General features: G+C 41.6%; 1 protein-coding gene across 1 annotated transcript; it reads left to right on the top strand.

Annotated features, from left to right (window-relative positions):
- The first annotated feature begins 1,529 nt into the window (after positions 1-1,529).
- LOC134497199 (vomeronasal type-2 receptor 26-like) lies at positions 1,530-22,248 on the top strand. The gene is made up of 7 exons (XM_063302875.1): positions 1,530-1,538; positions 7,162-7,227; positions 8,555-8,878; positions 15,801-15,913; positions 16,492-16,783; positions 19,206-19,224; positions 21,350-22,248. The coding sequence occupies exons 1-7, from the start codon at positions 1,530-1,532 to the stop codon at positions 22,246-22,248; spliced, it is 1,722 nt and encodes a 573-aa protein (XP_063158945.1).
- Positions 22,249-24,061: the final 1,813 nt, after the last annotated feature.

Genomic DNA, 24,061 nt, shown 5'->3' with positions numbered 1-24,061 from the left:
ATGGATCCAGTATGTAGATGACACTTTTGTCATAATACAAAAGAAACAGCTGGAAGAAGCCCACAAAACCATCAGTCACATCTTTAATGGAATACAATTCACAAGGCAGGAAGAAAACAACCACTCACTCCCATTCCTGGACATCCTCATCAGTAGAGGAAATGACGGTAAGTTAGAAACACAAGTCTACACGAAAGCTACCCACACCAACCAAGTGCTCCATTACCACAGTAACAGTCCAACCTCCCACAAGTCAAGCTGTGTAAGAACATTATTCGGACGAGCACTTACACACTGTAGCAACCCAGAACACCAGAAAGAAGAAAAAGATAATCTGTACAGCGTCTTCCAACAAAATGGATACCCGCTCAACTTTATCAAAAAGTGCCTCACCACCCAACCCAGGGAAACTACGTAAAGGATAACACTGCCATACATCAGAAACGTATCAGAAACCGCCAACAGACTGTTACAACCACATGGCATCATTGTAACACATAAACCAACTAAACCTCTTCAAAACATATTAAGCAAGCCAAAAGACCAAATAGCCCAAGAAGAAAAAACAGGAGTTCTTAACATCATACAATGCAAAGACTGTAACAGCCACTATGTAGGACAGACAGGCGGCAGAATAGCAGAGCGCATCCACAAACACCAGCTAGCAGTCAGAAGACATGATGAGAACTCCTTAATCTCACAACACATGGACAGACTCAACCACAGTTTCAACTGGGAAACTATGAGCATCCTAGACCAAGCCAAAACCAAAAATGCCAGAGAATTCCTAGAAGCCTGGCACTCAAACAAAGCAGCCATCAACAGACACATAGAGGTCAACCAAATTTACACACCATTCAAAAGAGACAATAGAAAAGCCAAAAGACCAGGACACTCCCTTGCCAGCAATCAACACCCAGATATGCAAAAATCAACACTAGGGTTAACACCAGAGGAACCATCAAAGGGCACAATACACCCTAACCAAGGCACCACTAACTCAGGCAATCAACCAAGCAGCAAACAACAGCCCAATCAAAGCACTCGTAAGGAGAGAACAACACCCCCACCAACAGAAGCAGGGCAAGCCACGGTATCTAGACCAAGGGCAAGGTCCACTCCCTCTTTGCACTGAAGATGTTGCCTAGTCTGGCAATGAAATGTCTGCAAGAAAACAAGAAGGCTCAGAGGGCACCAAGGACTCCACAGTTCAACCCTGAGCTGCAAATATTTGCTTAGAGAAGAAAATGTCATAATTTCATTACTCCTTGCCTCTTAGTAATAACTTCCTCTTGCTTAACTCAGGCCTCAGCATGATGATGTAGCATTTGGGGAAAAAAATACAGCACAATAACTCAGCACCAGAAGACAAGATGGAGAAGACCTCCACAGCCACCATGGCTTTTCCTCTGGTGCTCAGATAGGTTGGAACAAAGGAGACCCAGACACTGCAGAAGGCCAACATGCTGAAGGTGATGAACTTGGCTTCATTGAAAGTGTCTGGTAATTTGCGGGCAAGGAAGGCCACGATGAAGCTGGTGAGGGCCAGGAGACCCATGTAGACCAGGACACAATAGAACATGGAGGACGACCCTTCATTGCATTGGAGGAGGATTTCTTCAGTGACTGAGTGCATGTCTAACTCTGGAAAGGGGGGAGAGGTTGACAACCACACCGTACATGTGCTGGCTTGGAGGAGAGAGCAGGAAAAGACAATGGAAAAGGCCAGTCTTTTCCCCACCCATCTCCGCATCCTGGATCCAGGTTTTGTAGCCATGAATGCGAGAGAAACTAGTATGGTTTTGGCTAACACACATGAAACAGCAAATGAGAAGATGATCCCAAAAGCAGATTGTCTGAGAAAGCAGGTCACTTTTCCAGGTTGCACCAGGAAGAGTAAAGAGGTGAGGAAGCAGAGCAGGATGGAGAGAAGAAGAATGTAGGTGAGATCCCGGTTGTTGGCTTTGATGATGGGACTGTCTCTGTGTTTAATAAAGGACCAAAAGACAAAGGTGGTGATCAATGAGAAGGAAAGGGAAATGGAAGCTAATGCGATGCCCAGTGGTTCGGCACACGATAGGAAAGTTATCGTTTTAGGGATACATCCATCTTGGTCCTTGTTTGCATATTGATCATCAGGGCATTGGAAACAGTCATCCACATCTGAAAAATAGAGATAACCTTTTGATGTCTACTCTCATTTTTCACAAGCCCCTTCAAATGAAGATGTAAGGAGCTAAGAGTTCAAAGTGTGGTCAAGGGTAATACATTTATATTCATGAAACGTGAATGGGGGAAAGCCTATTAGCACCGAAATACGACCTGGGCTATTCCTGTGTGTTTGTGTCTGTATGTGTGCATGCGTGTGTATGTATACACACATACACACACACACACACACACACACACACACATACATACATACATACATGTATGGCATCTCCCTGAAAGTAATCTACGATTGTCCTGAATATTGCAGTGATAGATTTCTTTCGGTAATCCCTTATCCAACTTCAGGCCACTCACGCCGGATGGCCCATTAAGGAATGGATAATCGAAAAAATTCTCTTTGTAAATGGAAAACCCACTCACTCCTTCTGCATTTCTACCCATATGACACAGGACAGTGCTCCAATAAGAAAAGTGTAATCAAATGAAATATGTAGCATTAGCATAAATTTCATAATAGACAAATGTACTTATACTGTGTTCAGAAAGAAATAGCTTCTGTTTTTGCTTATTTAATTTAATTATTTAATTTAATTTAATTGAAGTGGCTAAATTATTATAGGGGATTTATTACATTCTTTTGCTGTTGTTTTTTATTGGTTCAGTTGCTTCCGACTCTTCGTGACTTCATGGACCAGCCCACGCCAGAGCTTCCTGTCTATCGTCAACACCCCCAGCTCCCTCAGGGACGAGTCCGTCACCTCTAGAATATCATCCATCCACCTTGCCCTTGGTCGGCCCCTCTTCCTTTTGCCTTCCACTCTCCCTAGCATCAGCATCTTCTCCAGGGTGTCCTGTCTTCTCCTTATGTGGCCAAAGTATTTCAGTTTGGCCTTTAATATCATTCCCTCAAGTGAGCAGTCTGGCTTTATTTCCTGGAGGATGGACTGGTTTGATCTTCTTGCAGTCCAAGGCACTCTCAGGATTTTCCTTCAACACCACAGTTCAAAAGCATCGTCTTCCTTCGCTCAGCCTTCCTTATGGTCCAGCTCTCGCAGCCATATGTTACTACAGGGAACACCATTGCTTTAACTATGCGGGCCTTTGTTGTCAGTGTGATGTCTCTGCTCTTGACTATTTTATCGAGATTTGTCATTGCTCTTCTCCCAAGGATTAAGCGTCTTCTGATTTCCTGACTGCAGTCAGCATCTGCAGTAATCTTTGCACCTAGAAATACAAAGTCTTTCACTGCCTCTATGTTTTCTCCCTCTATTTGCCAGTTATCAATCAAGCTGGTTGCCATCATCTTGGTTTTTTTCAGATTTAGCTGCAAGCCAGCTTTTGCACTTTCTTCTTTCACCTTCATCATAAGGCTCCTCAGTTCCTCTTCGCTTTCAGCCATCAAAGTGGTATCATCTGCATATCTGAGATTCTTAATATTTCTTCCAGCCATTATAAATACAGCCTTGGATTCCTCAGGCCCAGCATGACGCATGATGTGTTTTGCGTACATGTCGAACCGGTCGGGTGAGAGTATAAAGCCCTGCCGTAATCCTTTCCCAATCTTAAACCGGTCCGTTTTTCCGTGGTCTGCTACCTAGTTCTTATACAGATTCTTCAGGAGGCATACAAGATGACATGGTATCCCCATACCACTAAAAACGTGCCGCAATTTGTTATGGTCCACATAGTCAAAGGCTCTGGGAATAGTCAAAAAAACAGAAATAGATGTTTTTCTTAAACTCCCTGGCTTTTTCCATTATCAAGCGGTTTTTGCAATTTGGTCCCTAGTTCCTCTGCCTTTTCTAAGCCCAGCTTGGACATCTGGCAATTCTTGCTCCATGAATTGCTGGAGTCTACCTTGCAGGATCTTGAGCATTACCTTACTGGCATGCGAAATGAGTGCCACTGTTCGATAGTTTGAACATTCTTTAGTGTTTCCCTTTTTCACTATGGGGATATAAGTTGATTGTTTTCCACTCTGATGGCCATTCTTGTGTTTTCCAAATTCGCTGGCATATCGCATGCATTACCTTGACAGCATCATCTTGCAAGGTTTTGAACAGTTCAGCTGGGATGCCGTCGTCTCCTGCTGCCTTGTTATTAGCAATGCTTCTTAAGGCCCAGCCAACCTCACTCTTCAGGATGTCTGGCTCTAGCTCACTGACCACACCGTCAAAGCTATCCCCGATATTGTTATCCTTCCTATACAGGTCTTCTGTATATTCCTGCCACCTTTTCTTGATCCCTTCTTTTTCTGTTAGGTCCTTGCCATCATACCCATTTTTGCCTGGAATTTACCTCCAATGTTTCTAATTTTCTGGAAGAGATCTCTTCTCCTTCCTATTCCATTGTCTTCTTCCACTTCCATGCATTGCTTGTTTAAAAATAATGTCTTATCTCTTCTGGCTGACCTCTGGAATTTTGTTGCATTTAATTGGGCATATCTCCCCCTATCACTGTTGCCTTTTGCTTTCCTTCTTTCTTGGGCTACTTCTAGTGTCTCAGCAGACAGCCATTTTGCCTTCATTGCTTTCTCTTTCTCTGGGATGTATTTTGTTGCCGCCCCCTGAACAATGTTGCGACCTTCTGTCCAGAGTTCTTCCAGGACCCTATCTACTAAGTCCAGTCCCTTAAATCGATTCTTCACCTCCACTGCATATTCCTTAGGAATATTAGTGAGCTCATATCTAGCTGATCTGTGGGTCTTCCCTAATCTCTTTAGTCTGATTATAAATTGTGCAAGAAGAAGTTCGTGATCTGAACTACAGTCAGCTCCAGGTCTTGTTTTTAGCGACTGTATAGATGTCCACCACCTTTGGCTACAAAGGACGTAGTCAATTGGATTTTGATATTGTCCATCTGGTGAAGTCCATGTATAAAGCCATCTCATAAGTTGTTGGAAGAGAGTGTTTGTTATGCAGAGTGAGTTGTCTTGGCAAAATTCTACCAGCCTATGTCCTGCTTCGTTTTGTTCTCCCAGGCCATGCTTACCTGTAATTCCAGGTGTCATTTGACTGCCCACCTTAGCATTCCAGTCTCCTGTGATGAAAATAACATCTCTTTTAGGCGTGTTGTCCAATAGGTGCTGCAGATCGTCATAGAACTGCTCTACTTCAGCTTCTTCTGCATCTGTGGTTGGGGCATATATTTAGATCACTGTGATGTTAGATGGCTTGCCCTGAATTCGAATTGAGATCATTCTATCATTTCTTGGATTGTATACAAGCACTGCTTTAGCCACTTGACTATTAATTATGAAGGCTACTCCATTTCTTCTGTGGTCTTGTCCACAGTAGTAGATCTGGTGGTCATCTGGAGTGAAGTGGCCCATTCCAGTCCATTTCAGTTCACTGTCACCCAAAATGTCTATCTTTAATCTTGACATCTCACCAATAAGCACATCCAGTTTGCCCTGGCGCATAGATCTTACATCCCAGGTTCCAAAGGTGTGTTGATCCTTAGAACATTGGATTCGACATTCACCACCAGCACCGTCGGCCACTAGCCGTCCTTTCAGCTTTGAGCTAGCTGCGTCATCACGTCTGGGGCTGTTTGAACTCATCCTCTGTTCCTCCCCAGTACATTCTCTCCATCTTCCGACCTGGGGGTCTCATCTTCCCATGGTATACCGACATATCTCTGGTTCTACCTATCCATTTAGTTTTCATGGCAAGAATACCGGGCTGGGTTGCCATTACCTTCCCCAGGGATCGCATTTAGTCTGACCTCTCTGTCATGACCTTCCCATCTTGGGTGGCCCTTCACGGTTTAGCTCATGGCATCATTGAGGTGCTCAGGTCCAGCACCACGACAAGGTAACGATCGTTTGCTGAAGTGTTGCATTCTAGTTCTTCTTAATTTTAATTTAGGAAAAAGTTTTAATAAACTATACATTATGTAAATAATTGTATATAGCATAGCCTACCCATGGTGTTAGAAATCTTCCCCTCTGGGCATGGAACACAATCATAGCAGCAGAATTTCTCTCCTTCCTTTTTTTTTCTTCTGATTTCCGGGATGACATTGTGCATTACAAAGGGAAAACGGAAGGACCCAGTCATAAATGTGAAAGGAGTGTCAGCCTTCCCAGGGAGACCGGACATAACACAGGACCAGATGAGCTGATTCTACTTTACTGTAAGGCTAAATCAAATCCGAAAGTACAAGTCTCCCACCATCTCTTTTTAACACCTGATATATTTGAGAGTTTGCTTTCTGAGTTTCTCTCTCTGCCTCTTATGCAGCTAAGGGTCCCCCAACCCAGCATCTGATCATTCCCCAGGAAGCATCACTTCCTCCCTGCCTGTCTCCCAAGGTCATTCCTGCATGCTATTGCAGGGCTGTCAATACGATTTTGAAAAGGGAGGGAGGGAGGGAGGGAGTCTCACTCCAAACTAAAAAATTTGATTTCTCGACCCAGATAAAGAGGACTAAAATCTTGGTGCTTAGCAAAGAAAATTTATTTAGGGGACATAGCAAATTTGGACTATACTTAGCAGCTTCAGAATATAGATAATATTTTTAAGAAGTAATAAATAGAGAGCCAGTTTGGTATAGTGCTTAAGGTGCTGAGTTAGGAACAAGGAGACTGAGAGTTTTAGTCCCGCCATAAGCATGAAAGCCTGCTGGGTGACCTTGGGCCAGTCACTCTCTCTCAGCCCAGGTCAACTCACAGGGTTGCTGCTGTGGGGAAAATAGGAGGAGGAAGGAGTATTATTACATAAGTTCACCGCCTTGAGTTATTTATAAAAGTAATAAAGGCAGGACACAAAATGAAATGAAATGAAATGAAATACCATTCTAGGGTATTACTTTGGAATGTACCATAGTCCATACTGAACTTTCCCTCTGAGTTGGAAAGAACCCTCTGACACAAGAGTAAGAAATCTGATATAATATCTCCTGATTCTCTCCCTAGTGGGCCCCTTTTGAGTCATGATAGGGAAGACCTCAGAATCATAATCTTTCCTGCTGGCTCTTTCTCCACAGGGTAAAAAAGACATAGGAATCGGAGACTTCCCAGCCCAGTTCCACATTTCCAAATTCCAAGCACAGGTGAGAAGAATTTCCCTCCCATTAGGGGCTTTCCTTTCACTTGGTTTCTGATGGCCTCTTGCCAGAAGGAATTTTGGAGATGGCAACCTGCTTGAAACAGCAGCGTTGCCTGGTAGACCATGCTAGAACTTTCCTCCTCATTTCTAGCTTCCAGGTACAACAAAAAGGATGGTAAAAAAGGGGCATCTAATAAGATAAGCCCAAACTCCCACCTGATTGAAATCCTGATGCCAGACAATCTGATCTTCATTAAAGATTATAATTTTTCCCCCTGGAGCATCTGGATCCAGCATTCCCACTTTCACTCTCTGGAAGGAGCTGTTGGGAAAAGTGACTATGTTCATGAGGTCAAATCCACCTTTCACCTCCCCTTTATCATTAAAGGACACAAGTTCTCCAGCCGAGTTGTTAAATGAAATGCCTTGAACAAATGGGTGGAGCTGATGAAAAGAAAATACAGAACGAGGTAATTAAGGAAGAGTTGAAGGATTGGAAAAGAACTTACATTAAAAGTATTTCTTCCTGCAGATAATAATGGAACAAAGAGCTTTTTGGACCTAGGAGTAGGAGTGGTCACAATGAAATATAAAAAGCTTTTCCAGCTTCAGGTAGGTGCTGTGCTGTGATCTCCCCAAATCTCACTACAAAAGGAGTTGCATTTTGACACCTGATCACGAAGAGAAGACTGAAAGGATTTCTGGTTGTGTACTCATCAGTTTGTTGTGAATAAGTTACCTGCCAGGATTGGAGATCTGGAAGTTCAGACCTACGATCACCCACCGTAGTTCGGTGCCTGGATCTGTATAAGGAGAGGTCATGCCAGGAATGAGCCACGGCATAAACCCCATTATAGATACTGTAGCTGTGGCCCGTCATGCTCATTTCAAACTGAGATCCAGGAAGGCTGAACACATTCCTTTCTCAGAAAGTAAAGGCTCGATAGTCTGCAAGAAATGATCTCCACTGTTATTATCAACAGCAAAAATCCCAATCCATGACCATCTAAAGTACTGAAGCAGTTGGATAATCCCCACAAATTGACTGTCTTCATTGGGAACCATGGAGTAAAAGGGAAACAGCCGAGGGTTATGGTTCTTCTCTGAGACAGATGAGCCATAGGAGAACTAAAAGTCATGCACAGTGTACAAGATGAGTGAGGATCAAGAGAAATAGGAAATTAAATGAAGGAACATTTCATTTCGTTTATTCAAATATGTTATTCATAACTTTTATGAAATACGTGAATATGATATAATTTTATGCATGTTTATTTTGATCAATCACATCTGGGCTTTCCCCACCTTTCTGACTGCAAATGTATTCGTAGACTGAGAAGAATGGAGCGGATCCCCAGTCTCCACCCTCTGAAGCGTCTTACCTGTGGAATCTTATAGACACCTGCAATATCGGCGATAGAAGAGGACGTCTCAGAGCCAAGTCCTCCAATGATGGCTATGAGATGTTTATTCCTATCACATTTATAGCTGGGCACAAATCTCTGGGATTTGAAGAGCAGGTCCAAAAGTGTCCGATGGGTCATCCTTGCATCATTATAGCTGTCATAGATGTGGAAGCCCAGGGTTGTATTGGACAAGAGCTGGGGATCTTTGTTGATCTCCTCTATAGCAAATGCCAAGACAAGGAGGTGCTGGTAGAACTTTGTCAACACACTAGAAATAGAATCAATTGTCTCTTTAAGAAGTTAACGTCAAACTGCACAATACCTTTCCATCAAGATTCTGTTCTAACTTAAAGTTGACAAGGATGTGTCTGTGCAGACACTTTCCTTTCCACAATAAATACAACTTAGGGTACGGGAAAATGACACTATTTGGGCTCTCCAATTATTTGGATAACCATGCAGTGTTCTCTTGGCAAGAGGAAGGAAAGGGCCTCCTATAAGGACATTGTGCCTCTATTGGAAAAGGAGGTTGATTCTCTTTCTCCACACCATTTTCAGATCGCCTTAGAATCCATTAATATTTTGGCTGACTTGCAAAAGGGATATGTCAGATTCCAAACAAAGAGATAAGAATCAATGGAGGTTCTTCCTATTGTTCTATTCTATGTGAGATAGCATTGCAAATTCTTCTCAAGTTATCTGAACATCCCCCCTACCCCACCCAGTCAATCCATTTAAGGCAGATCTTTTCCGTACGTCTGCTGACACATACTCATTGCTCATCTTTTGCTGAAATAGAGTTTGCCCATTTTCTTTATCATTATATGAGAACAAACTCCATAACTGTCCTAGAGGCAAACACTAGTCAATATTTTGAACTTCTTAATTTAACATGCATCACTTATACTTTTTAGCTTTGAAAAATGAGAGAGTGTATGAAGTGAGTAGAAATAATGTCTTACTGTGGAACCTCAAAGAGATTCTGGGAAGGATGCTCCTGGAATGAATTTTCATTGTAAAAGTATAAGGTATACGAAACCATCCCACCAATGATGAGATCGCCAGGCTGAAACCACTCATGTGGAACAGGGAAGGCATCACCCTCTTGGCACGGCAGATTAGCTTCTTTGCCCCAAATAGGAGGCAACAGGTGCAATGAAATGAGAAGAAATAACATTTGATGAATAACAGGTTTACTTATTCTTTCTATGTATAGATTTTGAGAGCCAGTTTGGGTTCTAACCCGGACTTGGCACAAAGCCAGCTGGGTAACCTGGGACAGTCACTTTCTCTCAGCCTTATGAAGAGTGCAATGAGAAACCACTTCTAAAAACCCTTGCCACAAAAACTTCAGGGACTTGTCCAGGCAATTGCCGAGAATCGGACACAATTGAACGGATTTAAAAAAAATGTGTTGATTAAAAGTTGTCTGACTCACAGAGTATCCAATGACTTAGTCCAATGTTTGTTGAGAGGATGGGAAAGACGAATGCTTGTATCATCAGGGTTATTAAACTAGGACTTGACATCTAGCAGAGATTGCCAGGAGCCTGTCTTTAAATCTGCCTTATGAGATCGAAAGGAGAGAGAAATGGCCTTCTCTCTTTCTTTCCCCATCTCCATTGTGCAGTTGATATTTATAAAGGCTCCAGACTGGTGCCCTGAATGTTTACCACTTTATTCTGTCTTTTGTAAATCCATTGGGACTTGGGCTACTTGAATTTACATGGATTTGACCAATTCCAGGGGCAGTTGGTTAATTCTTAAGGCTTAACATTCTTTGCTGGTAAATATTTTGAGGTTTGGGAACAAAGTCCCATCTGCTTCTTGTGTCTGAGCAAGTAGAAAAATATGGGTTAGTCTAGTCACATTTTTTATGCTCGGGGTACAGATAATATGGGAGTTCTAGATCAACAGATTCTTCACCAACCTCACAGCTTCAAATTTTTCAAAGAAATGTTAAGAGTTTTAGTTCAAATAAATGAAAGAGAAAGAGGTGGGGGAGGCTGAAGAGATGGGATTAGGTCTACGGAAAGCCTGAATCAGGCTAGTTGTATACAAAAAAGCATTGTTTTGAGCCTCGGCATGAACCAAAACTGGCTTTAGATAAAAAATTGAGCTCTTGCTTTGAGTAGCCATGGCAAAAAGTGTCTCTCTCAATTTGAGGAAAAGGTGCAGAAATGGGAAATTAAGTGGTGGGCTTAAAATACTCACTTCCCCCTCCATCCTCCTGTTGGAATAGTCAATCTGTGTGGCAAAGTATTAGCATAATAAAGGCCATGAAATGACTGAGAAATTGAGTATCATCTTTGGATATGCAGTACGTATATGAGTAAGTGATGTCCTTCAGTGAGGGATGATTTTTGAGCTGTCAGCCCTTTGATCACAAGTCTCTTCTCCTTGTAAGTAAGTAACACAGAGAGTCCATCCTGCTGCCCTCTTGCTGCTGAGGTAGGCTGAAGCCAGCTCAAGGTAGGGATTTCCAAGGGAAAAGGGAGTCACCCTTCCTATGCAAATGTTCTGGTTTGATTGGTGACCTGCTGAGCAACATTTAGCCATTGCAGAACCATCCCTTCCCTCTGGTCATCAGATTCTGTTCCCCCATGGTCATTTCTCATTTGCTGCTTGAGATAACATATCGCTGCTTCAGTTCTTGTTAGTGCTGCAGTTTCCCTTCTCCTCCTCCTTCTACTTTTTCTCCTGCTCCTGCTCCTTGTGTCAGGAAAGCTAAAGTGTAAAACTGGAGTTGTAGCATACATGACCACCAAGCCAGGATCTAGGATGAGAACATGGGTGGGGAAGAAACTGGCATTTTCTTTTGTCTTTTTTGGCTGTCTTCTTCTTTTTGCCTGGAATTTTTAGTCCCACCTAGAGTCTAATTTAAATCATAAGATCTCTAATCATTGTTATGACTTACAGTAGACAAAATAATTTTGTTTCCCATAGAATGCTGTTTATTTTTGTATAGTTACTTCTAAGGACTTTTAGGAAAAGTTTCAATATTCCACATTTGTCTGGACCCTTATTTGGTGTTTTACTTTCTTCATTCAATATCTTATTTCATTTTTTGCTGTTGCTTTCAAATTCTTAATTTCTTAAGCTCATAGGTAATTTTTCTTTTGTTCAGAATTGAAGATAGACTCACCAGGTGGTTTTTCAAACTTGTCATTCAAAAGATCTCCAAAGAGAGCTTTAAGATGCTTAGATAAGCAATTTCTGAAAGTGATTAGAAGCAAGGTTAGCCAACTTCATGTCCTTTAAAAAGCTCCATGTTTGTGACCTTGATGATCCCTTTGTCTGCCAATACTCAAACCCATCAGGGGACCACTGTCCTGTGGTCTCTTCATGAGGAGCAGCCATCTGTAGCACATGTGGGTGACCTCCTGGCCTCTCCTTGTCCAGAGAGGTTCCAAACAACTGGTCTACTCACCAGTTTGTTAGTCTTTGCCATGGTTGTTGTCTCCACTCTCCCAGAGACTCCACTGGAAGTCTTTTGGTTGTCTTTTTCAAATAAGCACTTGTATGGTGTGACTGGCAAACTCTCCTCCTTTTCCCAAGTTAGACTGGAGTTCAGCTCTTCAAGAAATTATTCTACCATGCAATGAGTGTCAAGTTTCACATTTTATTCTGTCCTAGTCTGTATATACTCCTGGCCTTCACAAGCATCATTGTGGCTTTATTTGAACACAATTTACCTGACAGCTTCAATGAAGCTAAGCTCATCACCTTCAGCATGTTGGCCTTTTGCAGTGTGTAGGGCTCCTTTGTGCCAACCTATCTGAGTGTAAAACGAAAAGCCATGGTGGCTGTGGAGATCTTCTACATCTTTGCTTCCACTGCAGCTCTACTTGGATGTATCATTTTCCTTAAATCTGTCATTGTTGTGCTGAAACCTGAGATAAACAATAGGGATCAACTAATAAAAAGAATTATCTATGTACAGTATGTATGTATGTACGTATGTATGTATTTCAAACATTTAAATAGCCGCCCATCTCACTATACTTGACTTTGGGCAGCTTACAACCAATACATAAAGCAATATCACAACTATTAAAACACTTTTAAACTAAATAAGAATAAGATAAATAAGATAATAAAAACAAGATTGTGGGAGAATACCTATCTCCACACAACCCCAAGGTTGCTGGATGTGATAAATAAATAAATAATGCCTTTTCCATGTCATACTGGTAAGTTCATACAGGAAATATATATCAGTCAAGAGGAATTTTGCCTTAGTTCAGATCACTACAGCTTGGATTAAATATATGTCACAAAAATTCTGAAGATGGGTCAGAAGCAATGGCATATTTTGATATATCATTCTATTCCGCTATCAAGTACTGACTGTACATAAGTCAGTTGTAGCTAGAAAAGTGTGGTGTTGGAGGAAAATTCTGAGAGTGCCTTGGACTGCAGGAAGTTCAAACCAGTCCATACTCCAGGAAATAAAGCCAGACTGCTCACTTGAGGCAATGATATTAAAGGCAAAACTGAAATACTTTGGCCACATCATGAGAAGCCAAGAAACCCTGGAGAAGATGCTGATGCTAGGGAGAGTGGAAGGCAGAAGGAAGAGGGGCCGACCAAGGGCAAAGTGGATGGATGATAGAGGTGACGGACTCATCCCTGTGGGAGCTGTTGGTGTTGACGACTGACAGGAAGCTCTGGCGTGGGCTGGTTCATGAAGTCACGAAGAGTCGGAAGTGACTGAACAAATAAACAACAATATATCCATTATCCAGCAGATATTGGCAATTTGGTCCCTAGTTCCTCTGCCTTTTCTAAACCCAGCTTGTACATCTGGCAATTCTCGCTCCATGAATTGCTGAAGTCTAACTTGCAGGACCTTGAGCATTACCTTACTGGCATGTGAAATAGCAAAATGAAATAATTGTTTTTCAAAAAAAAAATATTGAAGAAACACTCATCCGAGTGCATGATTTGATAGTTGGAGCACTAAACTCTTTCTGCTCTTAAGTACTGAATCTTTGAATGGAACTGAAATGTACATTCAGAATCAGTTTCCTGGTTTTGTTAAGAACGACAGTCGGACACAATAATTCGAGGCAGTGTCAGCAGCTGACATGTTCATCTGAAGGAAGGACTCATTCTTGGGGTTGTCCAAAGCAATGCTGGTGCAGCTTTGAAGAGAAGGCGAATACCATTTTCTCCCATCATAGGGCTCAATTCTGGCCACCCATTCAAGCCCTTTCCCTGATGGACCCAGTGCCACGAATAGCTACTACTAGTGATGGAGACACCGGTAACTTTTAAGAGTAGGTTTAAACTTTCTCCAGGTCCCCCTATTTCTGGCCCAGATGACACAAATTGAACATCAGAGAAGGACCCTCAAAGAGCAGGGGGGAAATAAGATTCATACAGTAGATAATGCAACAAGAGAGTAATGGTCACATACTTTAAAACTGCATACTCACCTTTTGGCAGGACTATCAAAGAAAAGAAAAAGAGCGAGAAATTCATCATACCCTTGTTAATTTCCACCACACATATTGGGGACAAGGATTGGAAAAAACCATGACAGACTTCCCTTTACAGGGGAACGTTTCATGGGGGATTTGCATAAGCCTGGCGACCAATAAAGAAACCCTCAGAAACAGGGTTCGAAAGAGAGATTGGATGCTTTAGGAGAAATCCGAACAGCCCAGACACTTCTGTAGTCATTATTTTTAATTTGCCCATTGTAGAGCAACAGAGAAAAGATGACTTTGTGTTCATAAACCTATGGCATAAGACTTGCAGGCCCTCATGGAGAAGTCTACTTTCCATGTTGGACTTCCCCTCAAGATCCTATCAGTGACTTTGGACTTTCCCTAACTATTACATTCTGAAAGTGTAACTTGCTAAATAGGAGCACAGATTGGATTAAAAGAGAGAAAGAAGGGGACCTGTCAGATGTTCTGAGGGCTTTGCTGGGCTAAAGATGTTGGGGAAGAAATTCTAGGAGTTGTAAGCAGTGGAACATTTGACATTTGTTGGCTGTATATCCAATCTGTTCTCTTAGATCTCAGGGAAACATGTCTAAACTAGTTACTTACGTTTTACCTTCTAATAGCAACTCATTTAGATAGACTGGACTGAGAGAGAAAGTGTGATTTCTTAAATCGCATTTCTTCAAACAACAATAGTTGGGCAGGCATTAAAATTTAGGGAAAAAAATCTATGTCTTTTTCTATGTTTGGGTTTATATATGTATGTGTGTGCTAGTTTGTATGTGTTAGGAGAAGTACCTCTTACAAATTCAGTGAGACGTTTGTTTGGCTTTCAAGAATTAGGATGACCTTTTGACCCCAGTCACGATAATGGTTTCACATGAGGTTAGAATTTTGGAATTATTTCTTGGGAATCATGGGACCATGGGTTTCTTCACCATAGCTGGTAGTTTGCAATGTAGTCAGAAGCCAAAAAAACAGCAATATATATATATATATATATACATACATACATACATACATACATACATACACACACACATACACACACACACACACACACACACATACATACATACATACATACATACATATTTTTTACGAAAAGTAACTCGGGGTGATTGAAACTCAGAAAAAGTAATTATTTCCCCAAGCAATTATCCACATCACTAATAAATATATTTGTCTGTATGTATATCCACAAGTCACGCAGGATGATTCAGTCTCAGAAGTGAGGTCGTTATCGCCACGCAATTGCCCAAATTCGTATCATTGTCTCATGTGGCTAATCATTTTTCTGAAACCATGAAGAGCCAAACCTGCAAGTGGTTATGTCTAATTGCAGGCATTATTGAGAGATGAAAGAAAGATCATGTTCCCAAAGGACTCTGCCTAACAGAATTCACCATTTTCCAGTTTTCTCCAGGCCTGAAATAGTAATCCTCATAATTATAACCAGCCTTCTAGGCAGATGGTTGCACCTCTGTTGTGGCTAAAAGAAAGGAAAATGTGTAAGAACAGAGAGATCTGCTGTAGTGTTTCAGCTTCCTGAGGTCAGGCAGATGCTATGGATGGTCACAATCTACCTGAAGAGAGGAGAGTTCATTGCCAGGATGTGGGTGTTTTGTGCGTTGCTGCTTCTCTCCTCTCTTGGGTGCTATAAAGGAAATGACCATCAATGCCATGTGCTTCAGCCCTTCCCTGTTCCACATCAGTGGTACCAGCCTGGTGACTTCCTCATTGGTGGGATTGCTTCTCAGTTCCTTTATAATTCTGAAGAACTTTCTTTTAAGGAGCATCCCTCCCAGAAATTGTTTCAGATGTCAATGTAAGGTTTCCCCTCTGTGCAACATAGAAATTCTTAGTCTCATGGTAAGAGTGTTGAAAATAAAAATGCAGAATTAGGCAATTGTTAGGCAGTCACATTTTTTAAAAAAATAACTGGGTAATAAAATACTGAGGGCAGTAATAACACTATGGTATGTATTCATCCTATCGATCTGTGTTCATTTTGGAGTACTCCCCGTGAGGTGGGGACTATTGAGGCAAACTTACGTGACCATTGAACAAAGTGATTGTACAGAATCACACATTATTAGGCAACTCATTGCTTGGATTGTATGGTATATCTTTTGCAAATATGTATCCTTTTTAACAATCGATGCTATGCTCTGGGTTTGCAGGCATTCCAAAGGATTCCCATGAAAACTATAAATCATCAAAACTAAATGCATTTGGGTTTTGATGCTTAGGCTTATTCTGAGACTAATAATTTACTGATGCACACAAGTGATTTTAAACTTGCCGGTGGACCACAGGATGGAAATGATGCCAACAGACAGAAGCAAAATGTTTTTAAAAGTCTGTTGCTTAAGTCGTAATTTATCTCAGTCTCTTTGTCAGCAGAGCAGTCACCAAATTCTACCAGCATGTTCTTGCCTTGGTATATGCTGTGAAGGAGATCAATGAGAATCCCCGATTCTTGCCCAACGTCACCCTTGGGTTCCACATTTATGACAGCTACTATGATAGAATGATGACCTATCGGACCACTTTGGACCTGCTCTTCAGTTCGGATAGATTTGTCCCCAACTATAAATGTGACACCAAGAAAACCCTCCTGGGTGTCATTGGGGGACTTGGAACTGATACCTCCTACCATATTGCAGACATTCTGAGTCTTTATAAGATTCCACAAGTAAGAAGCCAAGATTTCTCAGACATAACTTTCACCCCTTGACATTCTTATTGTAAAGGTACGCATCAGGAGAAAGGAAGGCAACCAATAAAAATAGCTTGGTTTAAAAAGAGCCTCCTCTTTTCAATCCAGAAGCAGAAAGTTCTGATGGAATAGCCACTCAATCTCCTGAATCTACGCTTCTCTTCTAACAATATCTTTTACTGTATTGGGCCCAACAGGAGAAACAAAGCTCATAATACAGATTTTGTTCCCTCTGATGGGTCAAAGATTTCCCCTATTGAGGTGATAGATGATAGGATTGCAGAGATGCTTATTTCAATCTGTAGGACTCGTATCCCCCACAATATTTTTGACCCAGTGGAAAGAAAGGCTCCCTGAACACACACTCAGTTCTTGGTGGAATGGGCACATCAATGTAGCGGTGGGTCATTGCTGTGCTCTGAGATTTCTTTGTGAGCTCCTGTCTATGGAAAGTACTATCCATACATGGCCCTGGATTGCTTTTTCAAGATCAGGGGTCATTCTTCTGGGTTTTTTAGACTGACACTTCACATGACAGTTGTTGAAGTCTCTCTTTGATTGTAGAAGTGGCTATGAAAGGCTCCAGTGGTTAAAGAGAACTGGAATATTATTCCTCTCTGTGCAGAAAAGGTGTCATCAGTTGCATGCTAAGCTAAGTAAAGGCATCAAGATTGACTATTGCCATGCATTATCATATTTATTTCAATAGAGGAGAATAGCCGTAGCTTAGGGTCCAGCTTTTTCTCTCAAGCCATGATCCTTCCAGGAAGGAAAGCTACTTGTTATTATTCCCATCTTTCTTTTAGCTCACTTATGGCTCTGTGGCCCCAGAGGAGATTTCCTCAGCTGAGGTCCCTTTGTTTTATCGCATGGTCACCAGTGAAGCCCATCAACACAAAGGAATTATCCATTTGCTTCTACACTTTGGATGGACTTGGGTTGGGATTTTTGTGATGGATGGTGATAGTGGAGAGCATTTCCTACAAACCATGGAGTCTCTGCTATCTGAGAATGGAATTTGTTCATCCTTCACACAAAAGATCCCACAACAACCAAATATGAGTAACTTCCAAGGCATGCTGATTATAGCCGTAAATATTTGTGAAGCTTTTACAGATGATAAAACCAACACCATTGTCATCTATGGGGAATGTTTGAGCATTGCTTGGCTGAGAATTGTTATGTTTGTGATGGGTCCTAGAAATCAGAACTATTCATCATTTAGAAAAGTTTGGATCTTGACAGCCCAGATTGATTTAATATTAACAGGTGTTCAAAAGGGGTGGGATCTTGAACAGTTCCATGGTTTTATTTCTTTCTCCATTCACTCAAAAGATAATTTAGATTTCAGGGAATATCTGCAAACCATCAGTCCTTCCTCTGCTGAAGGAGATGGCTTTATTCAGGACATCTGGGAACAAGCTTTTGACTGCATTTTGCCCAATTCCAGACAGCAAAGAAAAAAACATGAAAGGTGCACTGGAGAAGAGAGGCTGGAAAATCTCCCTACACCTCAATTTGAATTGGACATGACTGGTCATAGTTACAGTATCTATAATGCTGTCTATATATTAGCTCATTCTTTGCACGTCATGAACTCCCAGAGATTGAACATTAACCGAAAGATGAAACAGAAATATACTGAATACCAGCAGTTCCATCCTTGGCAGGTAATGTGTCCACAACCAGATGGAAATTATTTTGATGTACATATTGTAATATTAATGGATTTCCTATCCAATGGTTTTGTTTATTTTACATGGATAACAGATTGGATGGGATTTCACCTTGTGGTCCTCAAAAATTGCTGGGATATTCCCATTGATCCCTGGATCTCAGATGGTGAGAATTGGGTAGATGCTTTTTGGGTAGCCCTCACTCCATCCAATCCCTATATATGACTTGGTGGGGATGGGTGGGAAAAGGCCCCATCCCTAATATAAATATTTTTAAAGTATTTAAGACCTTTTAATGATTAACATACAGATCAATTTTCAACATCAACATTACTGGAATTTACTAGGGATGTAAAGAACTATTGTCCTTGGAAAATAAGGTTCTGACAGAATTCTAGAATGTTGCTTTTCCCCTCTGGACAAAACAATATCAACTATTTCATGGATTATGGGTTTTGGAATGGTGCTCCTCCAGACTAGAGGGTGATCTGGACATGGGCTGAGCCAACAACAGGCTTTCTTAGTTCAGAACACCACATCTGAATAATCATAACATGATCTACAGCAGAAATGAAAACATACAGATGACACATTGCTCGAAATTCCAAAGGAAAATCAAGTGTTGAAAGAGTCATATGAAATTTCTCATATGTTATCTTAAACACACATAGAGTACTTTGCTTTTACTCCCCCTCACTTTTCCCTGTTTCCTTTTTGTCTAGTTCCATCCGATTCTTCAAGGTATTTTGTTTAACAACTCGGCTGGAGAAAGTGTGTCTTTCAGTAAGGAAAGGGAAATAGAGACTGGATTCGACATCCTTAACATGGTCACATTCCCAAATACATCCTTCCAGAGAGTGAAAGTGGGAAAGCTGGACCCAGATGTTCCAGAAGGAAAAGAGCTCCTGATTAATGAAAACTTGATTATGTGGCACAGGGGATTTAATGAGGTATGGAAATGGATACAGAGTTTAAGATCAGAACAAGCAATAGAAATAATACTAGACAGTAAACAGTGATCAATAGGTATCAAGAGAGATGAAATTAGGCATTGAACTGACAACAGGAAATTGATCCCTATCCATGGGCCCTGGCTATGTCTTCCTCAAAGTTCTCAAGTTCAAAAATATAAAACTCTTGATCTCACCAAAAAATGTCCAACTTCTCATTAGCATTGACTTCTCTTGCCAAGGACTGAACTTAATGTGACCTCTGTTTTTAAAAAGAAGTTGATAAAGGAATTGTAAACTAGTTAGCTTGATAGGGTAAAGCCATGCTGTGTTCTCGAAATAAGGGCAAATAATGTACTCGGAAAGCACTGTAGGAATAAACTTCCTTTGAATGTAAAAGAGAACTATCTCTTTATGTCTGTGTCTTTCTGGAAAGTCCCTTTTTCCCATCCTCCTCAGACAGCTTTCTGGGGAAAATGGTATGAAATGTTATGAAACGTAGGGCATATTGAATGGCAAATAAGGTGACAGTGGACAGCTTGATGAAATGTTAGTGCGTTGTACAGCAACTGTAAAAAAAATAATTAAAAGAAAATTAGAAAAGAAAAGAAAATTTGCCAAACTGGGCAGGTTCAGGGATGAGAATTCTGCAGCACCTCCACTTGGGAGGGAAAAAAAAGTCTTACGATTGAGGACCCTCTGCTTGGGATAAAGTTGGGCAAATATCATGCATTGCCCAGCTAGCATAGGAAGAGAGAGGTTAGGTTTCTCCCTCATTCATTAGGTTAGAATTTGAGATGATCCACTGAAAGAATGTTCAGAATTATTAAGGGAGCAGCAGAAGAAAATACATCTTTAAGAAGAGGATAGAACAGGTTGACGTGGGCATTAACGCTGATGTCAGCTTACTAGCTGACTCTTGCAGCCGTTATGGAGGATTTCAAAAGGGACTGGAGGAATTCATGTAAGACATGGTCATCATGAGCCACTAACATTATATGGCTGTTGGCTACCTCCTGAATCCCAGGAATAAGACCTTCATTAGTGGTTATTAGGAAGTAGGAGTGGAAAGTGACTCCTGCTGATTGCCCAGGTTGGAGAGCTTCTTCAAATGGATCCAGTTGGCCACTGGATAACAAAGAAGGCTGGGCACGATGCACAGTGCCCCACCTCTCCATGGATGCCGATGTCCTGCAGGACTGTTTTTATCATGTTCTATGTGGCTTATTTCTTTTCAGGAAAAATGCTGATGGTTTCATAATTACATAAATGATGGTTTCATAACTTCATAAATTGATTTCATAAATTATGGTTTCATAATTTCTAAACTTAATGAAAAATAAGTATGATTGATTAGTTACTTAAATACGTTGGCATTTCTTTTCAGAAGCCAGCTGTTGATTATTTCTCTATAAATGATTGTAGGTTCAATTTCTCCATATGAAAGATGTATTTATTAATTTAATCCTCCATACTAAATGCTTTTCTTGTTTCTGCATAGGTCCTGCCCCTTTCAGTGTGCAATGAACATTGCTATCAGGGAAATCAGAAAAAAGGGAGAGAAGGCGAAAAATTTTGTTGCTATGATTGTGTTCCCTGCCCGGAAGGCAAGATATCAAACCAGAAGGGTAGGGACGTCCATTTTTCTATCATATTAAGATAAATTTCAGTGTTCACAGAAGACAAAGAAAGAAAAGATTGGATGGTTTTCCATTTCAGGATGACACCTATCTCAAAGGTTATTGAAAGGTTTCCTACATTTCCTACATCACCATATCTGATCTGTAGGATGAGAAAAGAAAAAAAGAAAAGGTTGCCATTATGGAAGTGCCACAGAATGGGCACTTTTTGTAAAACAGGTATAATGATAAGAATCTGAATTCCCTTCTTTCTTTCTTTTTTATCATTGTTACCAGATATGAACAACTGTTTTCAATGCTCAGAAGAAAAATACCCAAGCAAGGAGCAAGATCGATGTCTTCCCAAAAGAAGAAACTTTCTGTCATATGGAGAAGGCTTAGGCGTCACTTTCACTTCACTTGCAGTTGTCTTGTCCCTCATCAATGCTGCAGTGTTAGGAATTTTCATAAAGCAGAGAGAGACCCCCCTTGTCAAAGCCAACAACCGAGACCTCACCTACACTCTCCTCATCTCTCTACTCTTCTGCTTCCTCTGCCCTCTGCTGTTCCTTGGCCAACCAAGGGAAGGCACCTGCCTTCTCCAACAACCAGTTTTTGGGATGGTCTTCTCTCTGGCTATTTCCTGTGTGTTAGCTAAAACCATCCTTGTCTCTCTCGCCTTCATGGCCACAAAACCCGGGTCAACCGCAAAGAAATGGATAGGGAAAAAATTGGCCCTTTCCATTGTCTTTTCTGGCTCTGTCATTCAAATAGGCATTTGTCTGTTTTGGTTGGCAAGTTCTCCCCCATTCCCTGATTTAGATATGGACTCAGTTATTGAGGAAGCCATTCTGCAGTGTAATGAAAGGTCTCCCGCCATGTTTTATCTTGTCTTGGGCTACATGGGCCTCTTGGCTACTGCCAGCTTCATTGTTGCCTTCCATGCCCGAAAATTACCTGACAGTTTCAATGAAGCCAAGTCCATCACCTTCAGCATGTTAGTGTTTTGCAGCGTCTGGATATCCTTTCTTCCCACCTACTTGAGCTCCAAGGGGAAAGACATGGTGGCCGTGGAGGTCTTCTCCATTTTGACCTCCAGTGCTGGGTTACTGGCTTTCATCTTTTTCCCTAAATGCTACATCATTGTGCTGAAACCTCATTTGAATGACAGAGAACTATTAATTAGGAGAAAATAATCTAGTCTCTGTTTTCTCTTGTAATTGTATTGTTGCATGACAGGGAAAGGCGCCATTAAAATAAATATTACAATTTGTCATCGTATTGATGTTTCAGTGAATTGAGTATTCAGTCACAGATTCTGAGCTTATCTTGGGTTTTGGTGTAAAGTACGCATTTACGAAATACGTAAGTATGAGTTTATTCATTAAAAAAAATCTATTTATTTATTAAACCAATAATAAATTATCCCTATTTATAAAATTGAAGCAAAAAAGGCAGGAAACCTCACACCCACTCTCACTAATGATGTTCTCTAGTTGAATAATGAAACATTTGCAGTTAAACAATCAAGCTCAGAGAGCACCAAGAACTCCACAAACATCAATAATTCAGGGTAATATGCTGCTATGGGTGCTGTAACTATTAAGGGGTATATATCAAATGGGAAAAATCCCTCCTCAAACACACTGCACTTTAGACTTTTTTTTTTTTTTTGGAACTGTTCCTGGTAGGCTGTAGTTTAGCAGAACTAAAAGCCAGAACATTTTGGATGTTCTGAGTCCAGAAGTGTCTTACTACTTACTACCCCCTGGGGTGAGTAGGCAAGGCTAGTATCCTTTGTTCTTTTCTCACCTGCCTGCAATATGGGCTGGTCTTCCAGGTCCCATCCTTTCCTTGCTGATATCTTTGGTGGACGGAGTCCCTGGGATGGAGCAGTTGAGGTGCTCCATGCTTTTGGTGGATCCTGGTAGGTCCAGCAGGTCTGGGGATATACTTTGTGAATTCTGGGGGCCTTGGCAGACTGGATGGTGACACAACGGCCCTGGTGGTGTGGAGGAGCAGCCTAACGGTTCCCTGACCCCTGGTGGCTCGGCAGAACTCAGCAAACTCCAGCATAGCCGAGTCAGCTCAGCAACACGGCACCCTTGCGGTGAGGAGCAGCAGACTTGGCGTCTTCTCTGGGCTGTGGGCCCCAGCAGTGGAGTGGCTGATGACAGGGGGCAATGAGTGTTTTGGACTTTAGGCCCTGGTGCCAGAACCCCCCTGGATGAAGATCTTGGAGGTGGGGGGGCGGTGAGCCTTTATGGTTTCTGGCCCCTTACTGCAGCCCCTAAGGCAGGGGAAGGGGGATTAAGAGGGGCTGGGTCAGCAGTTTCCAGCTGCAGAAGGGACACAATAATTGTGATGGGCATTGGTGTGTAGGCCCCAGTGGTGGATATCTGTCTTGATTTGCTTAGCACCTACTTCCCCTTAGATGTTAGTATTGCACACTCTCCACTGTCCTACTTTGGCCCCCTGCTCTCCCCCCAAAACTCTTCTGCTGGGACGTGTGTGTTCTGATTTGGGCCAGGAACGTGCTTTTGAATGTCACCCATACAAGGACTGCTCCAAGCCAGCTGTTCCATCTAGAAAATACAGTAGCTCTGCAAGGAACATTTGGCACATGCTAATATACATACTGAATGCAGAGATGGGACGATTCAGTGCGTGGGCTTCTCCAAGTTCTTATCAGTACTGATATGAGCCATTCAGCATCACCAGTAAAACAATACCTAACAGATTTCAAAGACAAAATGGAGAAATTAACAGAGAAGAAGCAACAGCCTACTAGATACCAAGTGAAACCTAAATCAAATTGCAGAATGAGTGGAAACGTGGTGCATCCAAGCCCATGAGATGGAACTGACTTGTAACAAAGCATAGAAAAATATCTATCTATATCTCTCTATGTATCTATCATCTATCTATCTAATTGTTTTTAATTGATTGTTGTAAACCGCCCAGAGTCCCCTGACGGGAGGAGGTGGGCGGGGACAAATTAGATAAATA

This window comes from Candoia aspera, chromosome 4 (genome assembly GCF_035149785.1).
Source record: "Candoia aspera isolate rCanAsp1 chromosome 4, rCanAsp1.hap2, whole genome shotgun sequence".
NCBI classification, from domain to species: domain Eukaryota; kingdom Metazoa; phylum Chordata; class Lepidosauria; order Squamata; family Boidae; genus Candoia; species Candoia aspera.
The sequence above is the reverse complement of the archived record's forward strand: the minus strand, read 5'-3'. Positions and strand labels throughout refer to the sequence as shown.

Excerpts from the sequence above, each read along its gene's own strand:
- LOC134497199 (XM_063302875.1), top strand. Across the intron at positions 8,879-15,800 it reads GCCAAGACAAGGAGGTGCTG|TGGTACCAGCCTGGTGACTT; the intron begins GTAGAACTTTGT and ends GTTCCACATCAG. Across the intron at positions 15,914-16,491 it reads AAATTGTTTCAGATGTCAAT|AGCAGTCACCAAATTCTACC; the intron begins GTAAGGTTTCCC and ends CTTTGTCAGCAG.